This window comes from Calonectris borealis, chromosome 3 (assembly GCF_964195595.1).
Source record: "Calonectris borealis chromosome 3, bCalBor7.hap1.2, whole genome shotgun sequence".
In the NCBI taxonomy this organism is placed as follows: domain Eukaryota; kingdom Metazoa; phylum Chordata; class Aves; order Procellariiformes; family Procellariidae; genus Calonectris; species Calonectris borealis.
In genome coordinates, this window is record NC_134314.1 from 113,972,266 (window position 1) to 113,995,135 (window position 22,870).

Consider the following 22,870-nt stretch of genomic DNA (forward strand, 5'->3'; position numbering starts at 1 on the left):
GCTCAGCCGTCCCCAACCCAGCAGCGGCTCACACAGCCCTGAGCCGCGCGTCCTCGCACCCTCTGAGATGAACCACGCCAGCCCAAACCTCCCTCTGGGCCTTACGCCTCCACTAGACCCGGCTCTGACGTGTGAGCCGTGCTCTCCGCATCCCTGGGCTCCCCTTCCCTCCCTGTGAAGCGGGGGCGAGCCCCACCGCCCCACACAAAGCGGCATCAGCCGGGGCGCAGCCCTTCCAGCAGTGCCAGTGAGGGCAGGCAAGAAGCAGCCTTGTAATTCCTGAGGAGCTTATGGTATGGTGTGAGCCAGCAGGAAAAAAGATGCTTTCTTTAAAGCCTCGAGCACAAATCCAAGGGGAAGGAGGACAAGTTTGCCAGTTTGACTTTTTTTTTTAAATTACACCCATAAGAAGGTGCCATGGGTTTCCGTGTTGACAGAGCTGGTAGAGAAGCACAGCGGGAAGGGTCCTGTCGAGGCAGGACCTGCACAGAGATGCTCCCACTGCTCTGTGGCAATGGCCGCCTGTTCTTGCCACAGGCAGTTGCCCTTCCCCTCCCGCAGGCAGCAGGAGCGGCTGAACTCACCGTCTCTTCCTGACTAACGCAGCCTGCCTGGAGAAGGAAGCGGGACCTGGCAATCTGGCTCGCTGCCACAGGGGCAGGAGGCAGCTGGTTTTGCGGAGAAGAACCAACTACTCATCCACCACAGCGGCAGGGGCTGTTTCCTGCACCGTCTGATGCGGCAGGCAGTGTTTGCTCAGAGAGAGTCTCCTCCAGAAAAAATGCAAGGGCTAGAGGGAAGCAACTCCGTGGACCAGGAGCAAGCCGATGTAAGCAAAGTAGTCAGAGACAAGGGATAAAGACAGCTTAGCTCAACCACTCGCCAAGAGCTTATCATCACAAGCAGGTGGGTCTGCAAAGAAGCACATCCTCACACCATAGGTGGCAACGAATGGACCACGCAGACTTTTGCTTCTTCCCTCAGACTGAATCCGAACCTGGAAAGAAGCATTTAGCACGTATGTGTGCAACATCAGGACTCTCAGGAAAGAGACTTCTTTTTCAAAGTTTTACTTCTACAAAATACTTTGTAGTACTTTTTCAAAGTATTACTTCTACAAAATTACTGACTACTACGCAGAATGATCCCAGTATTTACCCAGCTCAGCCACTGTAGATCAACGGGCATGATAAGCTGACCACAGTGGGCAGCTTCCTGGTTGTGAAGTATCAAAGCTCAGACAAGCACGTGAAAAGGTTCGGGCTTTGCTGCTCTGTTAGAAAAGGGTGAGGTTCTGCCTTTATTCTCCAGGAAAACTTTGTTCTGTTAAACTGGGCTGTGTTTGGCAACCACAATCACTGCTACAGTCACTGCACAGCTCAGGGAAGCGTGGAGTAATCGTGTGGATGCTGGCTTTCTAATCACAGCTAACGTAACTTCATCACACTGGTCTCTGAGGCACAAAGAGGCAAGCAGAGGGGCTAAAAGCACAGAGTTTGTTTCACTGCATGCCTTGGAGGAGCATGCCAGAGAAAGCCAGCTGTGCGTGACCATTCAAGCAGCGGCCTTATGCTGCTACAAGCCATTCAACATTTTGGGGAGGAAACGTTCTCTCGAGAGGAGGCTGGAAGTGGTCCCTGTGCAGCCACAAAAGAGAGATGGAGCTGCAGCAGCTATTTTATAGCTACTTCAAAGGCTGCCTAATTCTGGTGCTGACCTAGTGAGGGCAGGTAGAGCTCCCTGGCAACCCTGGTGCGTTTCCCCAGGGCTGCCAGCCCCTATCAGATTGCACACCTGATTTCACATAGTGCCTGTTATGAGGCTGGCCTCAACCTCCTGTCCTCACAAGACTCTGGCTGAAAGTGGGGGATGAATTCTTGCTCACCGAACAGTGCCTCCGTGCTCTGTGCTCACCCATATAGCCAGCAAAGTAAAAGAAACTGTCTCTTACAGACAGCTTGAGTTGCCAAGAGGAAATAAAGCACAGATACAGCAGGCTTCACCAGTGTCCTTCAGATCCGGTTTGCTGGGATCCCTTTGCAAGTCAGGAAGGTCTTCTTGAGTCATGGCTATTCATCTTTGCCGAGACCATCAACAAAGTGATCCTCAAGCCAGCCACGCCTGCACCCCGTTCTCACCAAAGCCATTAGGTGAACAGGGAAGGATCTCATGGAAAAACAGTTCAAAGCCATGCCAGATTTTCACAGGCAGCACTAAGGAACAGGGTGTGGAGTGTCCTCCACATGAGATAACACCAAGAGATCAAAACTTAAACCTACAGTCCCGGGAGTGTGTGATATAATAGGTATAGCAATTAACTGGCTGATTTTCCAAGACATATGAGCAAATTAGCAAGTAACAAGCCATGTCCACATAAATGCTGGTAGATCTGCGAAGTTGCAAAGCGATTTTGTGTTTCTGCAGCCTGCAGAACAGCAATATTGATCTCCATCCCCTGTAACCTTTAATGAGCTCATTTTTACCAATCTCCCTAAAGAAGGCAAATGTTGGTATTTCTACTTTTCCAGGTGATAGACAGATCCAAAATGGCTGATGTTGGTATTTTTACTTTTCCAGGTGATAGACAGATCCAAAATGGCTGAGGTGCAAAGGTTCAAAGTCACTTCATTGCCTTTGAGGATTGGGGGGGTAAATGAACCACCTGGATAAAACAAGGGGTCTGCAGCACAGCAGGAATCCCAGGACTGTTCTAACACCTTCTTCACTTGTCACCCTCCCTCTGAGGGACAAAGCTACAGAGGCGTAAGCACAGAACAAGAAGCTCCTCAAAATCTTCATGGTCACCTTTGAGAACATGATACCGAACTGGTAATCTTCTTCAGACTATCTTATCTCCTAATTCTGGCTAGCAAGGAAACAGCCTGCTAGGGCCTGCATGTGTGCGGCTTCTGTGTGGATGCCCCACAGAGAAATAAGGAGTTTCTTGCCTTGCTCCGCTGCCCACACACGCTTTGCATCCTCTGTCAGCCATACTTGAGGTTGCTAGATTTCAATGAAATAAGATGATGGAGAGACAGCTTAACAAACAGTATGACTACAGGTAGGCTTTTCCAAGGGAAGGGCTTTAATTCCATTCATAAAGACAAATATTTGTTTCTTTCCAAGTACAGCTAACTCATAACATCAGTAACATCAAAAATTTTCACATAGTCATAAAGCAGGCAGAAATGTGCATGGATGTTAGGGCACACAATGCTTGGATGGGTTCTTTTTCCCTCCCACTAGCACTGTTTTTGTTTTGGTGACGATGTACATTGGCTACACAAAAACATACTTTGTGTCCGTCTCTCTGCTGTTACCAAAATGAAGACTCCATTAAGGCAACTACTACTATAGCCAGGTACCCAACAAGTATACACAGTGGATTAAGAACAAAGAAGTCACATTTGTTGTGTAGCTCTCCGCGGGGCTTGATGCGAAAGGAACAGCACAAGGATGCGATTCGTATTTAAAATGCACGGACTGACCTTCAGTCAGGAAGCAGAGCAAACCGTCAGCTTACTGTTCATCTGCGATAAAAGTCAGGGAGAGAGAGAAGCTGCTAAACGGTGTAAAAGGACTAGACCCCACTATCAGTGAAACTGTTTGGGGTTTGTATTTTTTTAATTCTTGGTTATTTCTACTTATTCTCTGCTCTCCTCTTTACTTATATTTACAGCCATGAAATCACAGCCTAGATGCTTCCAAAAACTGGAACTGGCCCACCTCTACCCTCTCCTCCCTCCAAGCTGCAAACAGATTGCTTCTACAAACCAGAGCCTGCATTTCAAACACCACCACTGACTTTTGTTCTGGGTTTCTTCTAGCCAGAGCGTCTGTAGCAGGAGGAGGTGGATGCTGGAGCCTGCGAGGCTGGCTCTGTGGTTTGAGGTGTGCCCAAAGGGCTGATCTGCAGCATCAACAACTGGCAGATAGGTTGTAAGATTTCAAAGAGCTGATTTGGCAGCTGTTGTGTCCTACCTCGCCTAGCTACAAACCCACTTGACATCTTGTTCCTGAACACAAAACACTGCGCACTACAAGAACTTCACATTGAGCACAGGGTCAACAAGGGGAAAGGAGGGCAGTAGGGAAGGAGCGGAAGAAAGACATCTCCTCTGAGCCTTGCATTCGGGATCACATGAGTTCACATGCTCTTCATTATTCCTAAAACTTGGTTTCAGTATTGCTGTTCTGGCATGTGTAGAGCTTTCCTAATATTAGCGTCCAGCTAGATGCACCAAGATCTTATTTCCCTTCATGGATTCAAGACATGGTTCGTGTTTATTTCCCACAAACAAAAACAGAAACAAAAAACCTGCGACTTCTTTTGGATAGGTTTCAAAATTTGAAATCCATGGGACCCCTCTGAAGCGACAAGTATTTTTTTGTTTGGTGTTTTTTTTTGTTTGTTTGTTCGTCAATGAGTCTCTCCAAAGTAACAGTGGCAAGAAAACTCCCCATAAAGAATTTCAGTTTTCCAGTGGTTTCAGCATGTCCCAGTTGGCATTTCCAGGCCTCTCCCCTTGGAGCGTAGGAATCAATCCTCTTGGATTGCAGTTTCAGCATACAACATAGCACTGTTGACATTGGAAGTCCTAGGGATAAAGGCATCAGTGCGTTCCAGCTCTCACGTGGCAGCCAATGTCCTCCGCTGAAAGCCGTGGTAGTTCTTTGCTTGACAGATTGGGCTTTTTGCAGACTCCCAGACAGCTCCGACGGGTCAGCGCCGCAGCCTGAGAAAGAACGCGTGCTTGCACTCCTTGCTGTCCAAGGGATAATATTTGTCGTAAAAATCCAAAATGTATTCTTCAGTCTTAAATCCAAACTTTTGGTAGAGCAGCATAGCAGGGTTGCTTGCAGAGACGTGAAGGGTTACGTCTTTGCCCATGCAGGTCTGCCAAGGGAGGGGGGGAAAAAAAAAGTATCACAGCAAAAGAATGAGACAGCCTCTGGGGGAATGCGGAGGTGAAGAGATTCATCAGTTCAGGTATTCAAGTTACTGAGGAAATGTGAGAAAATCGCAGGCCTCGACACAGAAGTTACCACACATAGCAACAGCTGAAAGGCAAAGGGAACACTGCTGTTCCTCTGAGCCTCTGTTTCTGGGGAACGTGGACTCTGACAATGAAAGCAGGTTTTGGATTATAATTTGTCAGCTTTCCATTGTCAATTGCTAAGTAATTGTTAATTAAAAATAATCTCGGTGTACAACGCTGATCTCAAATAGTTATTAACAATGGCCTGAAGAAAAGACAAAACATGCCAGAGTATCAGGCACCACACTCCTCCCCGTCAGCAAACAGAGCTGAGCTCTCTGGGACCACGCAAGCAGCCCCAGCGCACCTCTGGGCTGTCACGCTGGAATTCCTGTCTATCCCACCCAGCTCCTCTCCCATCCTTCAGGGCACAGCACTCGCCTCCTGAGAAGGCAGGGAATTTAGTTCAGACAGCAAACGGCATGGCTGAAGTTACCTTAAAGATCCCAGATTATTCTAACCAGCAGCTCTCTGATAAAGATGCCGATGTAATAATTTTTTCCTGCTTTCATCTAGTGTTTTAATAGCATTCTATTTATAATGAATGTAACTAAGTGGGAACAGTAACACCCTTTACGAAAATTTCCATGGTAGATTATTCAAAGGGAAAGCTCTCACAGGGATTTAAGAAGGAAAAAAAAAAAGTAAAATAATCTGGATTCATTTTTGGGAAAAGGAAGTTGGAATGTGATATTAAGAAGATGCTGTTTGGTCCTCTGGGCCGGATGCATTAGAGGGTAACTTCTGAAAACAAACCCATCATCAAGGCGTCATTTGCATCAACACATTTTCTGTTAGATTATGCTGTTCCCAAAAATCCATCCCCAAACTCAGCACGCTGATCCAAGAGACAGAAAATTACCCTTAATCCAAACAGTGTATGAAAGTGGCTCTAGCTACAGAGAGCAGACGCTGGTGTCAGCCCCAGCAGGCTGTGAAGCAGCACACACAATCTGGCGACTGAAGAACAGAAGGTCACAACCACCATTTCTTCTCTTCCGTGGCTAAATGCCTTCTACCACTGACAGATACTCGGCAATGGAAAAATAAAACTAACATGAGCCGACAATACACTGGTGATCTCTCATTGCTAGCAAGCCTAATCAGCCTCAAACCTGCCTGGCTCTCCTCAACGTGATAATTTTATGCTAGTCTACCTGCAAGCAGAATTAGGTTAATTGGCTGTGATACATCCTACAAAAAGCTGTGATGATTTTCTACAGCTGACTTGCCAACACATCCCAACTCTGCTGGAGAGACATGAGTCCAGCTGCTGGATCCCTGCAAACCTTGGCGCATCGCTCGCGCCTGTTCTCACTAGGTGTTGACATCTCACATCAACAGACTACAGTTGAGGGCAATTTACTTAAACACTTTACACAGAGACGCTTGGGAAATGTAAGGGGTGAATTTAAAGTAGATTGGTTAGTGGCCTGTGTCAACACGCAGAGCAAAGAGAGGTGGACTCTGCAGAGAGCTGTGTAGGTAGAAGAGTTACCCTCGGGTGGCCCAGAAGAGCTACCCTCAGTGGAAACTGCTTTTCCAAGGTACAGATCACAGTTCCCAAGGCTCTGCCAGCACTCCCTACCTCTCTTCAGCCAAATGAGTATGAGGAAAAAGAGTTTCAATGGCGAGTTTTTGCTAGTGCAGCTCATCTTGACTAAAACATGTTAAGAAACGTTTCACGTCGGCAGCTCTGCCAAGAGAGTTCAGGGAGTGGTAACTGTGGGCCCTGAAGAGGCACAGTTGGGCTCTGAAAAGGACATCTGTCTGCATCCTTACTCAAAATTAAGCTGGCTTTCCTGCAATTTAATTCAAGAAAGTGAATGGAATTAAGGCCACCTGAATAACAGTATTCATTCAGAGATTTAATGAAGTTTAACTACTTTAATACCACCCGTTTAGTTAGCTCAGATTAATTTTCCCAAGTGTCCCTGTGGAACAAAGCCCAGTACAAGCTAGTTTGAACAAATTTGAATGAGGTTGCAAACACTTATTCTTTATCTTCAACTCAGCTGGATTTGAACCATAGTATTAAAAGTGAAAGAGAATGATTAAGATCAGTAAGTGATTTAATGCAACGGCCCTGGTCACGGAATAAACCTCCAGGTGTAGCCAAGAAAGGTGCAATAGATTCTAACTGAACCTCCCCACTATTATCTCATTTTCTCCTTTAAACCCCAAATCTATGGTATTACTGTTATGTGAACTATTGACCACTGAAGAACACAAAGTTAATCCCAAGACAGTCAAAGTCTACAGCACCTCGCTAATTCTGAGGACCTGTCCAGTATGGTTATTCTTCTAAATACATTTTAGTTTCTGCTTTTGAAGTGATTTCCCCCAATAAATGTTCACATGGGCTGCTGACAATCTGTGCAGATATGTAAGCAAAGAAAGGGCAAGTGGAAAGAGACAGAAAGGAGGAACACAACACTACTTACTTTCTAATATTTGCATGTGTGCACACAAGGAAGAAGGGAGAGCTAGTTCTTTAGCAGAGACATGGGATTTTTTTCATTACCTGGATAAGATGGTAAATCATGAAGGTTGCAATCCCAGCTCTTCTCCACTCAGGGTGAACTAACAGAAAAGAGATGTAAGCTTCATTGTATTTCACGTCTGGTACCATAAAGCCAAAGGCAATAATAACTTTCTTGTAAAGGACGACAACGCTGAAGTCCGGATACTGCAGGCATTCTGACAAATCAATTCCTACAGAGAAAGAGAGAAACAGCAGTTGAAAGCATTGCAAACCAAAAGAAGTGTGTCACACTTGCACGGAAATTCAGGGTTTTAAGGTCTTTTAGAAACACTTGATCCTTTCCTTTATTTCAAAGCTCTGATATCGAGAGATGCTTCAACAAAACACACAGTCAAAACACAGCCTGCTTATTAGTGCATGGAGAAATTAACAAAGCTGATTTCCTCCCAAATGACTCGAGGATGAAACTAAAACTCAAAAAGCATGTTCTTTAAAACAGGATGGTTTAAAAAAAAAAAAAAATCACATGATCTCAGCACCCAACTAACCTTTCCTTGGTTTGTATTCTGAGCCATATCAGCAGACTCTGCTAAGGACCCGGTTCTAAATATGCATGTGGATAAAGATACTTGCATGTGCAAGTGTTTGCTGGATTGGGTCCTAGTAAGTTTGTGCCCCTTGCCCGGGGCTCGTAAGGGCTGCGGTAACATTAATGGATAAGGGTTTGCTTCTTCATTTCACCTGGGATGGGCCAGCACCAATTTGGTGTACACCATTCCTATTCCAGTCGGCAAACGCCAAGGACCTGCCTGCAGACAAGCAAAGGGGGGCAGTTTAGAGTGTATCAGCCTGATACACTGGGTGAACCATCCCGTTCTTCCTGCAAACTCTCTCCAGACGCAGCAGACATGAAACTGGGCTTCAGCTTTGGTAGCGTTACCTGCCTAAGGTTCCTATCTCTTTTCTCCACCTGGCCTTGAGCTCCTGCTCCTTCCTTTTGTGCATACTCAGCTGTTTGTGGAGCTGCACTGTGAACCTGACCACAGCTTTCAACGCTATCAAAACATTTGCTTTTAGCATGCAAATTCCCTAATCTGGGGTGTGAAGCAGCCTCTCAGGCAGTGGTGCTTCTGTGAGTCAGAGGCTGGACAGAAATACCTGAGGCTGGTGACTTCTGAGTGGAGTTTGTTACCTTGCCTAATCACATTGCTGCTGCAGCCTAAGAGCATCCACACAGCATGTTAGGGCCAAGCAGTGCAGTTCAAGGCACAGAAGACTGCTTGGTAATTTGTGTGAACAGGCCCTAAATGAGGTGCAAGACATAGCGGAGCTGTGCCATAAATGTTAGTTTCAGCCTCAAACTGGCAATCGCAGATATATTTGGATCGTGGGATAACAAAATAGCAGAGTATGTTTTCCAGTAATGTTTATCACTCTTGATGAGATGCAAGACTTCATAAGGCACCAAGCACAAATAAGCGGGTGAATTATTTTCTTGCTCGAGAGTCAGCTGGGTGGAGTAAGACGTGGGAGGAATCGATTGGCAATAGGGAGCCATGTTAATTATCTCAAGGCTGCAATTGACTGTGAAGTGCCTTACAGCATGTCTGTACAGGAACGCTACATTGCCCTGGGCACACTGGTGTCGATGAAATGGTGCCGTCCCCTCAGCATGCAGTTATTTCTGTAGGAAGATGCTTAGCTCAGTATGGTTTACCACTTGTCTGCTCGGGAGATGTTTCCCGTTAGGACATGAAGGCACAAGATACCGTGAGAGACAACAAGGGGGAATCTTGCTTCACATCATTTGCGGTAACTACCTGCAAACTTGTTTCTGCCTTGTGAGAAACAAGAAGAGCTCTTGACAGGAAGGATTTGGAGAGGTGGAAGAACTAAGGCCTGGGCTCACCCCACCCGGTGAAGTGCCTAAAACTTAAGAATTCAGTCAATGAGAATATCACTATTAGAAGGCAACTGAGCACACCTAAGATGTCATTTACTGAGGATAGCATCCCCCAAGCACACATACTTCAGATGCCTAAACTTAGGCGGAATTACAGCTATTTCTCTGAACAACAGTGCTAGCTTAATGATGCCCTCTCAGCTGCATATCCCACCCCCTCCTCAGTTGTACCAGCCCGTTGTGAAGCTAAACCCTTTGCGTCTACAAAGACATGTGCTTTATCTCCTGAAGTATCACCTCCTCGCTTACCTCTCCTGCTAAAATAGAACCAAGGTGCAATAAATCATGTGATCGAGCCTCAGAAAATTTACACCACGGAAGAGATTTTGATTCCTGTTTGGAGACTGATGGGAGTGTCAGTTTTCTGATTTAATGATGAACAGTTCATAGTCGGGTGGAACACACCCACGCTCCTTACGTTAAATAGAACAGGGTGAGTCCTGATGAACTTAATGAAGGTGCGACCCAACTTGGCCAGAACTTCAAATGCATTATCAGAAGAGGAGAGACTATGACAGAGGGATTCAGCCTCTGTTGGGATTGCAAGTGTCTCTCATGAGCTCCAAAACAGCTTGTGAAAGGGAAGGTATGTCACATGATCTCCCCCCGAATTGTACAATTTGGACAAGGAGTAGCACAAAGAGCTCCGATCCTGATTGCAGCATATGAGCGCTGCTGAACTACAAACCCTTTTGAATCACTATCTGCAAATCAAAACGTAAAGCAAACAGTTACTTGGAATAAAGGTGTGTACTGTTTGTACTGGGCTTTTCTAAATTAGTCTGCCGCGTTGTTTGCTGATCAGAAGCTGATCCATGCAGTAGATGAACATCACTATTATTATTTCAGAAGAACTAAAGACTACAGCCTCATAACTGCTCCCATAAAGGGCAGCCATTGTCCCCAAAGAGCCTACAGTTCAAGAAATGACACATAAAAATCAATACCCAAGCTTTCCCATACCTTGCAAATACTGAGGCTTGAAGAAATAAAGGATATCACAGTGAAGCTTGCAGTTGTAAGTGCAATTCCCAAATTTCACTCCAGTATATCCAACTTATGGCTGCTAGGAAGAAACTTTCTCTTGAAGCTAATGAGCAGTAGATCTCTGGTATAGAACTGTTTACTTCAGCCCCTGATTCTGCAAAACATTTCACTGGATGCTTAATTTTAGTAACTGACTACTCCTATTGGCATCAATGGCGTTACCCAAAACAACCTATTTCTTTAAGTGCTGTGCTAATTAGGGCCTAATTGCCCAGTTCTAAATGATCTCAAAAGACAAAGACCCATGTCTCCATCTCAACTGCATTCCTATGACATCAGATAATGGTTTTCTAAGAACCGAGCCAGACACCAACTGAAGAAAACTTTGGCCCAAGAATACTTTTTTCTGAACAAAACCACTTCCTTCTTAGAAAACCAAGTGCTGAAGGAGTCTTACCAGGCCAGAAGAATTCATGGCACATGGAGTTTATAGTGGGGATGTGATTAGGGCGAACGTAGCAGTAATCAACGGGTGCTTCTGGCTCAGCCTTCCAGTTGAGATCATTCCTGTGTGGATACGCCCGGATTTCTGCCAGCAGCCTGAGTTTTGGGGGCTTTGTCTCATAATCGCGCCTGCCAGTAACATGAAAAGCAAACACAAAAGGCGAGTGAGCAACAATAACTGCCACTGCAGCTGAATGGGTACTGCCCATGAAATATTTTCTGACATGCTCAACTTGGAACAAAAGAACAGAGTCTTCCATTCATGTGGGAAAACAGCACCCAGCTCAGCAAAAACACCCTTGTGTCAGAGGCCAGGACGCTTCCCGGATCCACAGCACGCCAAGCCAACCTCTCCTTACAGCAGGAGCAAGGAAATCACGGTTCTGACCCAAGACCAGGTGCAACTTGCATTGAATGACTACGGTGATTCCCTCTCTGCCCTGCCCTCTCTTGGAGATTCCCCTTCCCAATGCAGAGCCAGTTTAACTACTCAGCTAAACAAAACACTATCCTTTCAGGGTTACCATAGTATACTGGGTTGTACTTCAAGGATGAGTGAGGAGCACTGCCCAAGAAAGGTGTCCTCTCCGTGGGCTGTCGGTTCACAAGCCAAGAGCAAATTCAACCTCTGACCATCTGTACCTGATGTACGGTTTCAGGACACGGGATGTGTAAGGACTGACAATACTATGGTCTGTCAGCAGGTCTTCTGAGCCTACCAGTCGATACAGAAACTTCGTTGTCTGCTGTCGATATCCCTTCATGGCAGGCAACATTGTCTATATGTACAAAAAAATGCAGAACATTTCAGGAAGATTAGTCAATGAGTTAACACAGGGGAATCATATCAACAGAGGGAGAATAAGGGCCTTTCCATCTGACAGGATGGACTAGACCCACAGCATGACGGTCCCACCTCAGAGGACTCTGCTGTGCACTCTCAGATTTAGCACCCAAACCTATGAGCCGCACACATCAATCAGAAAAGCGCTGCAAGTGATCTCCCTCCTACATAGCATGAAAGAGCAACTGCCTATTTGGGTAATTCCAAGCCTCCGCCATCAGTGTTTGGGCAGGGCTGGAGTACAAATACATAGGCATTTGTGGTGCTGACACTGATGGACAGCTGTGCTGTACAAGCATGTCCCAAGAAGAAAGGGGCTTGTGAGAGCATTGATGGGGACACAGCCCCAAGTCAAAATGAGTCTTTTTCACATAATCCTTTTCACTTTGGTAGTCAGATAGCAGTGTCACCTTGAGGTTATCTGCAGCAAAAGCTCTAAAATAACCAGTGCCAAAAGTTTACTTAGATTTAGAGACGCTCACCTGGTATCTGTCCAAGATCCTGAAGTCCTGGCTAGTAGTTCTGTATGTTGCTTGCCCTACTGGGGACCTGGAAACACCTCCTTCTTTGGCTCCGTAAATCCCATCAACCAACAGCAGTGCAGCGTTCACAACTTGGTCCAAGTCAAAGAGCGGCAGTCCTCTTTCCCTCTTGGCCTGTCTGACTATCAGCTTGCGCCTCAGTCTCCGGGCCTCTGGGGTCATGCTCGTGGCATTGGGACAGGCTTCCAGTCTCTTCAGCAGCAGCTTTTCCTCATAGATGCTAACAGAGGTATGCTTGGGAGCTCTGGGTTTAGCATCCTTCTCCAGCTGTTGCTTCCTCTTGTCTCGCCCCCTCACCTGCAGCGATGCGTTTGCCTCTTCAGGATCCTCACTGTCACCTTCCATCCTTTCGGTTTTTTCCTCTTCACTCTCAACCTCTTGCTTGATCTGCTCAGCTGTCTTCACTTTTTTTCTACTTGCTATCACAGTGCCAGCACCGGCTGTCCCACTGGGAGGGGGCACATACTCTATTCCTGGGTCTATGACTCCATCTCCTTCCATCTCTTCATCATCTGGTCAACAGATCAAAATAATCCAGGAAAAAAATGTAAACATCAAAGCGCCATTTCAAAAAGGGTTGTCACAGGACTTTTCTGCTAAGGAAAAGTAACACGGGTTTACCCAACACACTCCATTTTCTGTATACTTTTGGACCTCCTGATTTTGGACAGGAGACACTGTAAGGAGTCCAATTTCAGGACAAAGAATCAATCCCGCTCCTAAGGTGTCTTGCAGTTTGGCATCTGAAAACATGGCACTCCCAAGCTGCAAGCTCATGCTCTTTGACAAGTGTTAAATTGTTAAAAATTCCTGAAGACTGGGGATCAAATGGTCAAGCTGGTGAGGTATATTTTCAGCTAGCATACCCTGGAGAAGTTCTGTTTAACCTGAGGGAACAGGTAGGAGTCACAGAAGCACAGGATTTGTCCCTCTACAGAACTTGACTGTCCTTCCTTCCAACAAGAAGTGCTTTATTCTCGACTTCCCCAATTAGATTGGGGTCTGGCTCCTTAAGGAACCAAAAGCATTCAGCCTGCATCGCTGCTTTGCAACCTGACTGAAATGTAACATTTGTTAGTTGGCATATTTGAACTTGTAGAACTACTGGAACATTAACACGAGAATTAAATTTCTCCCATTTGCCTCCCATGTGAGGCAAAATTAGAGTTGCTATCTAACAGCGTAACCTGTGTTGCAGTGAAATGCTTATGCTGAGTGGTGCAGCAGCTGCTAGGTGAAATCTTGTCCCCACTATTTATTCAGGATCCCTCAGAAGACGATAATGGTGGTTCCTTCTGGCCTTAGAAGCTGGCAATACAACTATGGAAAACTAATCAAGATTTACACACAACTAAGACAAACAGAATTTTACCAGTTACTTTCCATCTTACCTTGAAAAGATCCTGCAGCTCATTGGAAGTTTCTTTTCTTTTTTTTTTTTTTTTTTTTTTTTAACATTTTCCTTGACAACTATGTATAGCTTATTATTAAAGAAAAAACATGGCATCTCTTACCATGAAACAGAGCCTGTGGTGGCATGACATCTGGGATGAGATCTGCTTCTGAGAGAAGGCTGGGAGTAGCTGAATGTGAGGCTGGAGTGCCAGGAGCAGAGAAGTCCAGAGATGGGGAAGGAGAAGGGCTTGTCAGAGGAGTGCGATCTGAAGAGCTCAAAGAGGAAAAGTCAATCACCTCTCCCTTCTCAAGGACGATATCAGGACGACGGCCTCGACTGGTGAATTTAACGGGAGTGGAGGAAGTACTCCGGTCCAGGAAGCCGGCTGCCTCCTTCTGGGCTCTCCGAATATCCTTGGCTTCCTGAGTGCGAGATCTCTTCTCTTTCAGCTCCATGGCCGATTCAACTGGATTGCGGCTTACCCGCTTCCTCAGTCCTTCCACAGTAATGATGGGATCCAGAGGTGGCTTTGAAGCTGCTAAAGAAGTAGTTTGCTTATTCTAACAGACACTGTGTTCCTGCAGTCACTGGATACATACTATACAGTCAGAAAAACACATTGACTACAAATCTTAGAAGATGTATTTTCAAAATATAGAAGAAATTCTCTCCGGGACATGTAGCCAATGCACCACTAAAGCCCCAATTTTCCTCCTCTGCGCAGAAGGGAATTTGCATCTAGTGGGGACAAAACATAAAAAAACCTTCCCCAGGATAAAGAGGAGCAGAGAAATTGTAGATTTCAGGTACAAAAAACCTGAACAAATCTCAAAAACCTTTAAATTGGTTAGCACAAGGCAAAAAGGCAATAAAACATAACAAGCTTCTCATACTATAGCATATGAAACATAGTTCTCTTAAATCAAGCATTACAGCAGAGCTAAACTAAGGAGAAAAAAAAATCATACCCTGTAACTGTCCATACACACAAACAGGCTGTTTTAAGTAAACGTTTCTCATGTCTTCCAGCTCTGTCAGCTCCGGCCCAGCTGGGAACCTACACACCACTGGGGAAAGAGTTACCTTTTGCCTTTAGTGCAGATGCAGACAACTTCTCTCCTTCAGGTTTCATTGTTGGGGGTTTATTATGAACCAGTTTCCACCACCCCGGTTCTCCAAATTCCTGTGCTCCTGAACGGAAAAACAAGGGGCTCCCCACAGAGAGACAGCCAGCGACTGTGCTCCACCATGTTGAGGTCTTTTTCCTACAGTGGGAGAAGGGAAAACAAGCGTTAGGTCCCCACTCGCCAGCCGTGCTTTCATCCTGAAGCCTCCTCCCTCCGCCAAGATGGAAAGGGCAGAGTGCTTCTGCCACTGGCGCTGATGCAGGGGGATGACATACTCCCTATACCCCCATCCTCAAAGAGGCTAAAGATTAATTAATTAATTCTCAAACAGAGAACCACTCTGAAGGGCAAGCTACAATGTACTGGTGGGCTCTGACGCACAAAGCACTGCGTGCATATGCTCCACAAATGCCATACAAGTGCAGCCTGGCGAAATGCAACTTTTCTTTTGTCAATGAGCCGCCACACGCCGAGCCTACAGAGGACAGGTCTACCCTGCCACTGGAACCCCCAGCTGTCAAATGCTGACGTTGCTAGCTTCGTTAACAGTTCGGCGATACAAGAACGGGAACAGGATCCTAGTGATAGCTGTGTTGATCTGACATTGCAGAGCCATATTCCATTACTGAAGATGGCAAACGGGACTCGGGGTGTACAGGATGGGAGAGGCAAGGGAAAGGTAGTGATAAAGGTGTCACTTCACACAGAAGGAAAGACAAACTTAATTTAAATGCCTGCCTTGACTACTTTGAGATTTCATTTAGCAAAGCACCCAGAGCTGTAGGACGGGATCCCTAAGGCTGAATTCACAAAGGGAGTTGGGATCTGACCACTCTGCCTTCCATAGCTGCAGCCTTGTCAGGCACTGCAGAGAAGCAGAGTCAGGGGTCTAAGAAATAAATCACCGAGGACAACGGAGCTGCAGGAAGCAGCAAAGTAATAGAGTCTGTATGCTTGTCCCACAGACACATGCATGCGATATATACTGGAGCCCTACCTCTGCTTGGGGATTTCTGCCATAAAACTTCTCCTGCAGGATGAGGAAGAGGATCCCTTCTAGCCAACATACCAGTCAGGCACACTCACTGAACTATTTCTGAAGCACATTTTTGCCGCTTGGAGGCAGGGAGCTGCATTTAAGCCTTTCACTCTTAAGGCAGGGCAGTGTACTCTACTGGGCATCTGGTCCTCTAAGAACTGGTCACAGGGCTAACTAAAACGTTGTTTAGGGAAGAAGTGAGAAGAAATATTTAAAAATTGCCCCTTTAGCCAATAGCTGAGGTAACCCCTTGGCTACTAGAGAATCAGGTTCACGGTGTAGAGTCTAAACCCTTGTTTGCACAGGATCTCGGGATTCCTCCTTGCCTTTGCACACCTCCACTGGCAAAAACTTCAATACTTGGGCTAGGCAGGCTAAGCAGGTATTCACGGCTGTCTGAGTTTTGCCAATTACACACCTTGGGGTACTGACCTTCAAATGTGGGGGATTAATCTCAAGTGCCCCAGATCAGAGCCCAGACTTTTACAGTAAGTCTGGATAAGCTGCGCTTTAATGTGCCAAGGAAGTAAAGCATGGCACACCTTGAACCGCTACACGCATGGTTCAGCTGTCCCTGCTCCATCAGTGGCTTGTCCAGGCAAGTGGGAAGTCTAAGTCTGAGGCCATTAATCACTTCATCTGAATTTAATCACAGCAAGGAGTGCCCAGTTCCCAGGGCAGGTCTCAAAAGGCAGCAGCTAACCCTGGGAGGTGATGGCTCCCTGAGCAAGGGACAATGGACCATCAGCTGCCTTCCTGTCAGGGTCCCCTTTTTTTCCAGAGGGGACAAATGCTAACATTTTTGAGAACAGAGCAAGGAGGCACAGACAAGCAATGAAAGCAAAGCCAAAGAGCAAATCTGGTTAAGGAGAAAGGCCAGACCTTACAACAGAGAAATCCCTGGGGAAGAAAAGCAGCTGTGAAGTCAATCAAATCTACAACTTCGGAGGCTTGCTCAGTTCTTTTCCTGCCTCTGTAGCGCATGCATTAACAGTGAGACTTGGGTTTGACAGCTTCAGCGCGCTCAGAAAAAACGTGCCGTTCGCCTATACAGCACACAACTCCTTGTGCTGCGAAGGCTGCCCTTTACAAGAAGGGTTCTTACTCTGACAGCTTCTTTCTTTACACACACTGAAAATCATTTCAGTAGTTTGTAATGCCTGCTACGTAAAAGCTATTTTATTAAGATCCAAAACAAGCTAGCAGACAAGGCACGATTTTCTTTTTTGAGGAACTGGGTCCATGCAAGCTTTATAGCCAAGTAACACGGTACTTTGCTGGACCTCTTTTTTTGTTTTCTTTGATGCCCAGTGACATCAGGACTAGCCCATCTGTTGCGTGTATTTAAAAATACTCAAAGGCTTTGCAGGTTCATACGCTACCTACAGGAAGATAAGAAATAACCCAAAATATATGCATTTACATTGCTTTTGTGTGACATTCTTGGGGTTTTTTTTCCCCACTAAGAAATGCTTATTCTTTCTCAAGAATACCCCTCAATGCCTACATTCAGCTTCTCAATATTAAATCCTCCAATTTTCTCACTAGTGAGGCTCAACAAAGACATCACCAAATTAACCAGGATTCTTGCCCATCTGTATAACAGGTTTTAATTCCTTTGGCTCACCAACCAGCCCTTCAGGGAAACATCCCATCTTTACCTGTTCCCTAATAAGAAAGTCCAGTGTTTCTCAATAAAAGCACAAATGTCTTCTTTCCATCTGAAGTACCCCTGACGGCCTGTTCCTTCCAGAGACAAATTGTACATCGCCAGCATGACAACCTGGAACAGAAACAGAAAGTGTCGGATACAAGTGAATTTTTTCTGTTTCATCTGGTGAACCGCCCCCCACAGCCACCACACACACGCAAATCTTTGCTCCCTCATAAATATCTTGTTTTTGCAACATCTCATAGGCAACTTCTGCAATCCATCTTTCTGCTTTCATGTGCCCATTCTTGTCTTTCTATTGTTAGATGCACATTCTCCCAGAGATTTCTCCATCCCAGGGGAATAACAAGCTGCCTAGTTATGCAGGTTTATGCTGAGATACAAGCTTTTGCAGCAGTTGTATAAACGAATTATATCACAACTAGCATCTGAATGTAGTGTGGAGGTAGGAAAAAAGTCTTTCAAAAAATGATCACAAGTAATCCCACTATCTAATCCATCTAGTGACAACGGTCCTTCAAAATACTTACTGTTACATTTCAAACTGAACAGACTATAAACTCTCTGTAACTAATTGTTTTCGGTATACAAGAATTAAGTTTGTCTCCAGGTAATCTTCATTAAACACAATCCATTTACAGCTCATTCACGTGCTTCACAACCAAATTCAGTCTGACCTATAACATGCCTAAACTAAAGGGCAGGTTTGAAAAATATCACACCTCTTTGTAAGTAAATCCTAGGTGACCAACTGTTAATTACGTTTACCCAATTCATTTGAATACAACTAAAATCAGCTGGACTGGAACCATCTTTCAACAATCACACAGCCTCGGTTGGATACTACTTCCGATAGGGACTTATTCTTCACTGTCAGAGAAGTTTGAAATGTATTTTTCTTAGGGAGATGGGTCTCCTTGCAGTGGGCCATAGCTTTCTGCAATGCTGAAGATGCCAAAATGAGGAAATACAAACAGACGTAATGTCCCCTGTACCCTATTTCTGCCTCGCAACCCCTCTTAGCTCGATAACTATTTATCTGGGATTTTGTGTTTTTTAAATCAGGTGGGACAGTGTCTTAGGACTTCAAAACCAATTTTCTTTCAACTGGCTAAAGATAAGGATCTGTTGAGGCCACATACTCTGAAAAAAATCCAGAAATCACTGTCCCCATTTTTCCTACTTCAGATAAGTTGATTTGACCACTTCCCTCAATTCGACTTACCCAGAAGCAGCAGCCGCTCTGGCTGCTGGAAGCCTAGGGAGATAGTCTCTTTACTAGCCAACTTTCTTCCTCACCTGTTTTGATTTTGTCTGTCCCTTCCCCATGCCACTCTGAAGAGACCTGGGTGTAATGCTAGCAGCCTTTGCTCTCCATACCTGTAACTTGCTGAAACTCTGCCGGCCTGCTACCCACAGACTGCAACGTCAAACGCCTTTTCTCCTGCGCAGCCCTGCACTGTGCACCATGAGAGAGCACTGTAGGAGTTACAACTGATGTTTTAAATGATCTATTATGAGACAACACACCACTACTGTCCCAAAGGATGCAAACAGATGTCTCGCACATACTGCCCGATGCTCAGCATGTGGAAACACTTAATGCTGAGCAACAGCTACCACCTGATCAAATGCATTTTATGCAGAGGCAGCCAGCACTGCCTGCCTGCCCCTCCAGCGCCCTGCTTAGAGCAAGATGATGTGCATCAGTCTACTCATACGGTGGCTGCCGTATAATGCAAATTATTTTGATTGCTCAGGTGTGCAAGTGACTGAAATAGCAAATTCCAGCAAGGACTGTTGCTAGTGAGGAAGCAGCCAGGTTGGAGCTTTGCGTTCAGGGAGCTGGCATGCTTTCTGTTTGTATGTTGCCACCTCACTAGTTTTACATTTGCTCATATACACAAAAAACTGTTCATGCCTACCAGCCAAACTGCATTCATTTTGCTTCTCCAAACCTGCCTGAAGCCATGAATTCATGAGCAACATAAGGGGAAGAAAAAAAAAAAAGACGAAGAAAAAAAGGAATGTGGTTTGTATGATTATCTTTCAATTTACCTGCCAAATGCCCAAGTTCTAATATGTAGGCAATCCTTAGCTAATTAATTTCTGAAGTTCATGCATATGTTTCTTTGTTACCTATACCTGATCCTCCTCTTCCCGGTAGCACATACACAACAAACAACAATTTTAGAAAGTCCTGTGGTTCTGCTGGCACAAACGTTTTACTTACTTGTTGCCATGTTAATCTCAGCCGTTCAAATTGCTCCTTCCCATCTTCTGAGCAATCAGAGCAAGTAAATCTGAAAAAGTTATCTCCTTTGAGGTAGCTAAGCTGTTCTCTCAGTTGACCTAAAATTAATAGGCAAAAATCAATTTCTTGGTCCTTTTATAGGAAAAAGTGCTGCAAAGGAGATTTGGATTTCCTACAACATCAGGCAGAAAAGTACTTTTTGCAATTTTCCCAGAGTCCAGAGACCCAGACAGTTCCCAGAAAGCGTCAGAACTCGCTGCGATGGAAGGCGCAGATTCATTTCACAGTTGCAACAGCCAGCTGTGACCAACTGAAAAGCACAGGCATAAAAAAGGGGCGTTCTACTTAACATCTGAATGCAGGTACAAAGCCAAGGATTTCCTTGTTTCTGCTGCATTTCTCATTCCTCTTGCTTCCCCAGGATAATCTATATACTTCAATAAATAACTGTTTTCCCATTGTACTTAAAAAAAAGCTGACCTCTTAAAAAAAGGCTACTGCAAGGCTATCAGAATATACAAGCTTTCTCTTCCATGTCATCTTTCCGCTCACTGCTACATGTCTTTACAGCTCTTTCTTTCCCTGTCCACAAATTGTTACTAAAGTAAGGTTGCGAGCAGCCAGCCTGTTTAGAGCAGCCAGCCTCCAGGATGCACTGCAGCAGACATGGTGTGAAGCTTTAAGGTATTTATTTCTCCTATGAGGGGAAGATCTTCTTTCCTTGAGACTAAGAGCCAAAAGAATGGCCCAACATTATCAGGAAACACTTTTTCTTTACTGCAGTTGATGCACTAGATCCCAAATCAGCAAAGCACTTCAGCATATGCTTTGCTGTGTAAAGCTAACCCTTCATAAAAGTTTGTCCGAACAAAAGCGATCTGCTGGGATAGAGCCACCTGTAAAACCCCACGCATCCAAAGTTACAGGCTCTAATTCTATGTTTCTGCAGCAGAGAAAAAATATCATATAAATCAGGACTTCTAAACTCACCAGGGATTAATTTACACAAATAAGAAAGATTTAAAAATAAAATCACATGACAGGAAACGGTTAAGACTACAGCATTTCTGAAAATTTACACACGAAAGGTCTTTCTCTAAAAGTATGACATCTCTTTTACTGTATAATGACACCAGATCAAGCATTTGCAGTATACGGATGCTCTGCTTCCGTAGTGAATTGCAGAATCTAGCTATTAAAGTTGCACCTATGTCTGACGGGGAAACCCCCACACACTTAGTAGATTAACAGAATTTCTAGATGGCAATTCAATGTAAAAAGTGATCATTTGTCTGAGCATGTCGGTGACTTTCACAAGTGACAACTGATATCCATATTACTGAACAATTAGCAAAGAGAGCAGTATTACCCTTTTCCAGCTCGTTTACTTTGCATATTTGTATCTAGTTACTGTTGCTCTGTGATTGGCTTTTTCTGCTCTTTGGATTTGTTCCACAGCAACGAGACAGAGGAACATCTTTGTAAAATAAAACAAATTGAGTGTTAAATCAAGTGCTCTAAGATGAGATAGCTCATGCTACCTTTAACTCTGCTCCATTTTTTTTTTTTATTAATACATTTCAAGTTACTATGTCTCTTTAACTGCATACTACCTTAATAGTACGATGCTGGTTCCATTACATTAACATCAAAACACTCACTAACATGCCTTGAGAGGATATTTCTACACTGTAACTTTTGGCAAATTCTAGGATGGCAAAAAGGGCAGCTCTTACATATCTGCAAGGCAGGTGCCACCTGAAGAGTTCACTATTTCTAGGCAAAAAAAAAAAAAAACACCAAACAACAAAACAAAAACCCCACAAAAACCCAAATTAAAAAAAAACAAAAAAAAAAAAACCAAAAACCCCCAAAAAACAACCAGTGCTTAGCAATATCTAGCTTTTGGATCTAATAATAGATCTGACACTTCAGAATTTAGAAAGTAAAGTCTAGTCTGTTACGTTGCTAACAGCATATATCTTATGTCAAGCAGCAGTAGCAGAGGGATCAAGTTCTGCAGCTTGCTCCAAACGCCTCCCAAAGCTAGCTGCTACAGGCTGGACACGCTTCTGTGAAAGCTAAATTAAATTCACATTATCGGGAAACCATTAAGGTTGAAATTTAGCCATATGCTCCACAGATGTGACAAATAGACCAGGAAAAAAAAAAAAAGAAAAAGTAACACTATCCCAAAGCCCTTTTCCTCCACAGGAAGAACTTTACAGCAAGGGTCATTATCTTCATCTGAGTGAGCAGAGAGGCCAAGTCGCTTGGCCAAAGTCCCCTAAACACACCAGCAGCAAGACTCGGGAGGGTGTGCATGTTTCTGAAGCATACCCTTGTTCTTTACTAATTAAAGAAGACAGTCCCGTTTCTTTACAGGGAATGTCGGCTTCTGACACCCATACAGTTCATGGATCGAAGTGCCTAACGCACACAGCTGGCATCAGGCTGCTGGGCTCCACGCAATGCCAAGACAGCCTTTCTCCTCCAACACAGGATGGGATACAGCTAAACATGGGCTGCCCCGTAAAACAGGTATGCAGGACAGCGTAACCACCTTGCAAACGTCAACCCCAGCGACGCAAACAAGACACAACACAACCGGCAGGCTTACTTGCTGGAATCCACTTCTGGCACTTCTCGCAGTAATAGGACATCTCCTCCATCCAGGACGCGTCACCTTCGTCACTGTTCAGAGAGTCTCCGCTCTGGTCGTGCGATAAATCCACCGAAGCCTGGTCCTCAGACTCAACAATCAGGAGGGTCTCCCCTTCCACCTCACCCTCCTCCAGGCCCTCTGAGGTGGAGGTCCTGGTGGCTTCATCATCATGGCGGCTCAGCAGCCCACTCATGTGAACGTTATTAGCCATCCTAGATGGTGTTTGCACAACAAGGAGCTATTCCTCCCCGCATTGACAAGTCCATCCACGCTGGATGTGCTGGTCAAGTCTCCACAGTCAAAGTACCAGTGACAAAGGAAATGTTTTGTGTCCGCCCTATAGCTTTTGGGAC

General features: G+C 45.0%; 1 protein-coding gene and 1 long non-coding RNA gene across 5 annotated transcripts; one reads left to right on the forward strand and one right to left on the reverse strand.

Annotated features, from left to right (window-relative positions):
* Positions 1–756: 756 nt before the first annotated feature.
* LOC142080994 (uncharacterized) lies at positions 757–4,457 on the forward strand. The gene is made up of 3 exons (XR_012673192.1): positions 757–2,528; positions 2,578–2,829; positions 3,680–4,457. It is a non-coding gene; the product is annotated as an uncharacterized LOC142080994 (long non-coding RNA).
* KAT14 (lysine acetyltransferase 14) lies at positions 3,063–22,728 on the reverse strand. Of its 4 annotated transcripts, none has more exons than XM_075147363.1 (10): positions 22,473–22,728; positions 19,832–19,950; positions 17,588–17,709; positions 14,844–15,025; positions 13,879–14,295; positions 12,305–12,876; positions 11,621–11,757; positions 10,932–11,107; positions 7,564–7,754; positions 3,063–4,897 (listed from the first exon to the last, which is right to left on the reverse strand). In XM_075147363.1, the coding sequence occupies exons 1-10, from the start codon at positions 22,726–22,728 to the stop codon at positions 4,724–4,726; spliced, it is 2,346 nt and encodes a 781-aa protein (XP_075003464.1). In that variant the 3' UTR covers positions 3,063–4,723. The 4 variants fall into 4 exon arrangements, with proteins under 4 accessions (XP_075003464.1, XP_075003463.1, XP_075003465.1 ...); XM_075147362.1 differs by having other exon boundaries at positions 13,879–14,298; XM_075147364.1 differs by lacking the exon at positions 3,063–4,897 and adding an exon at positions 4,923–5,061 and having other exon boundaries at positions 13,879–14,298.
* Positions 22,729–22,870: the final 142 nt, after the last annotated feature.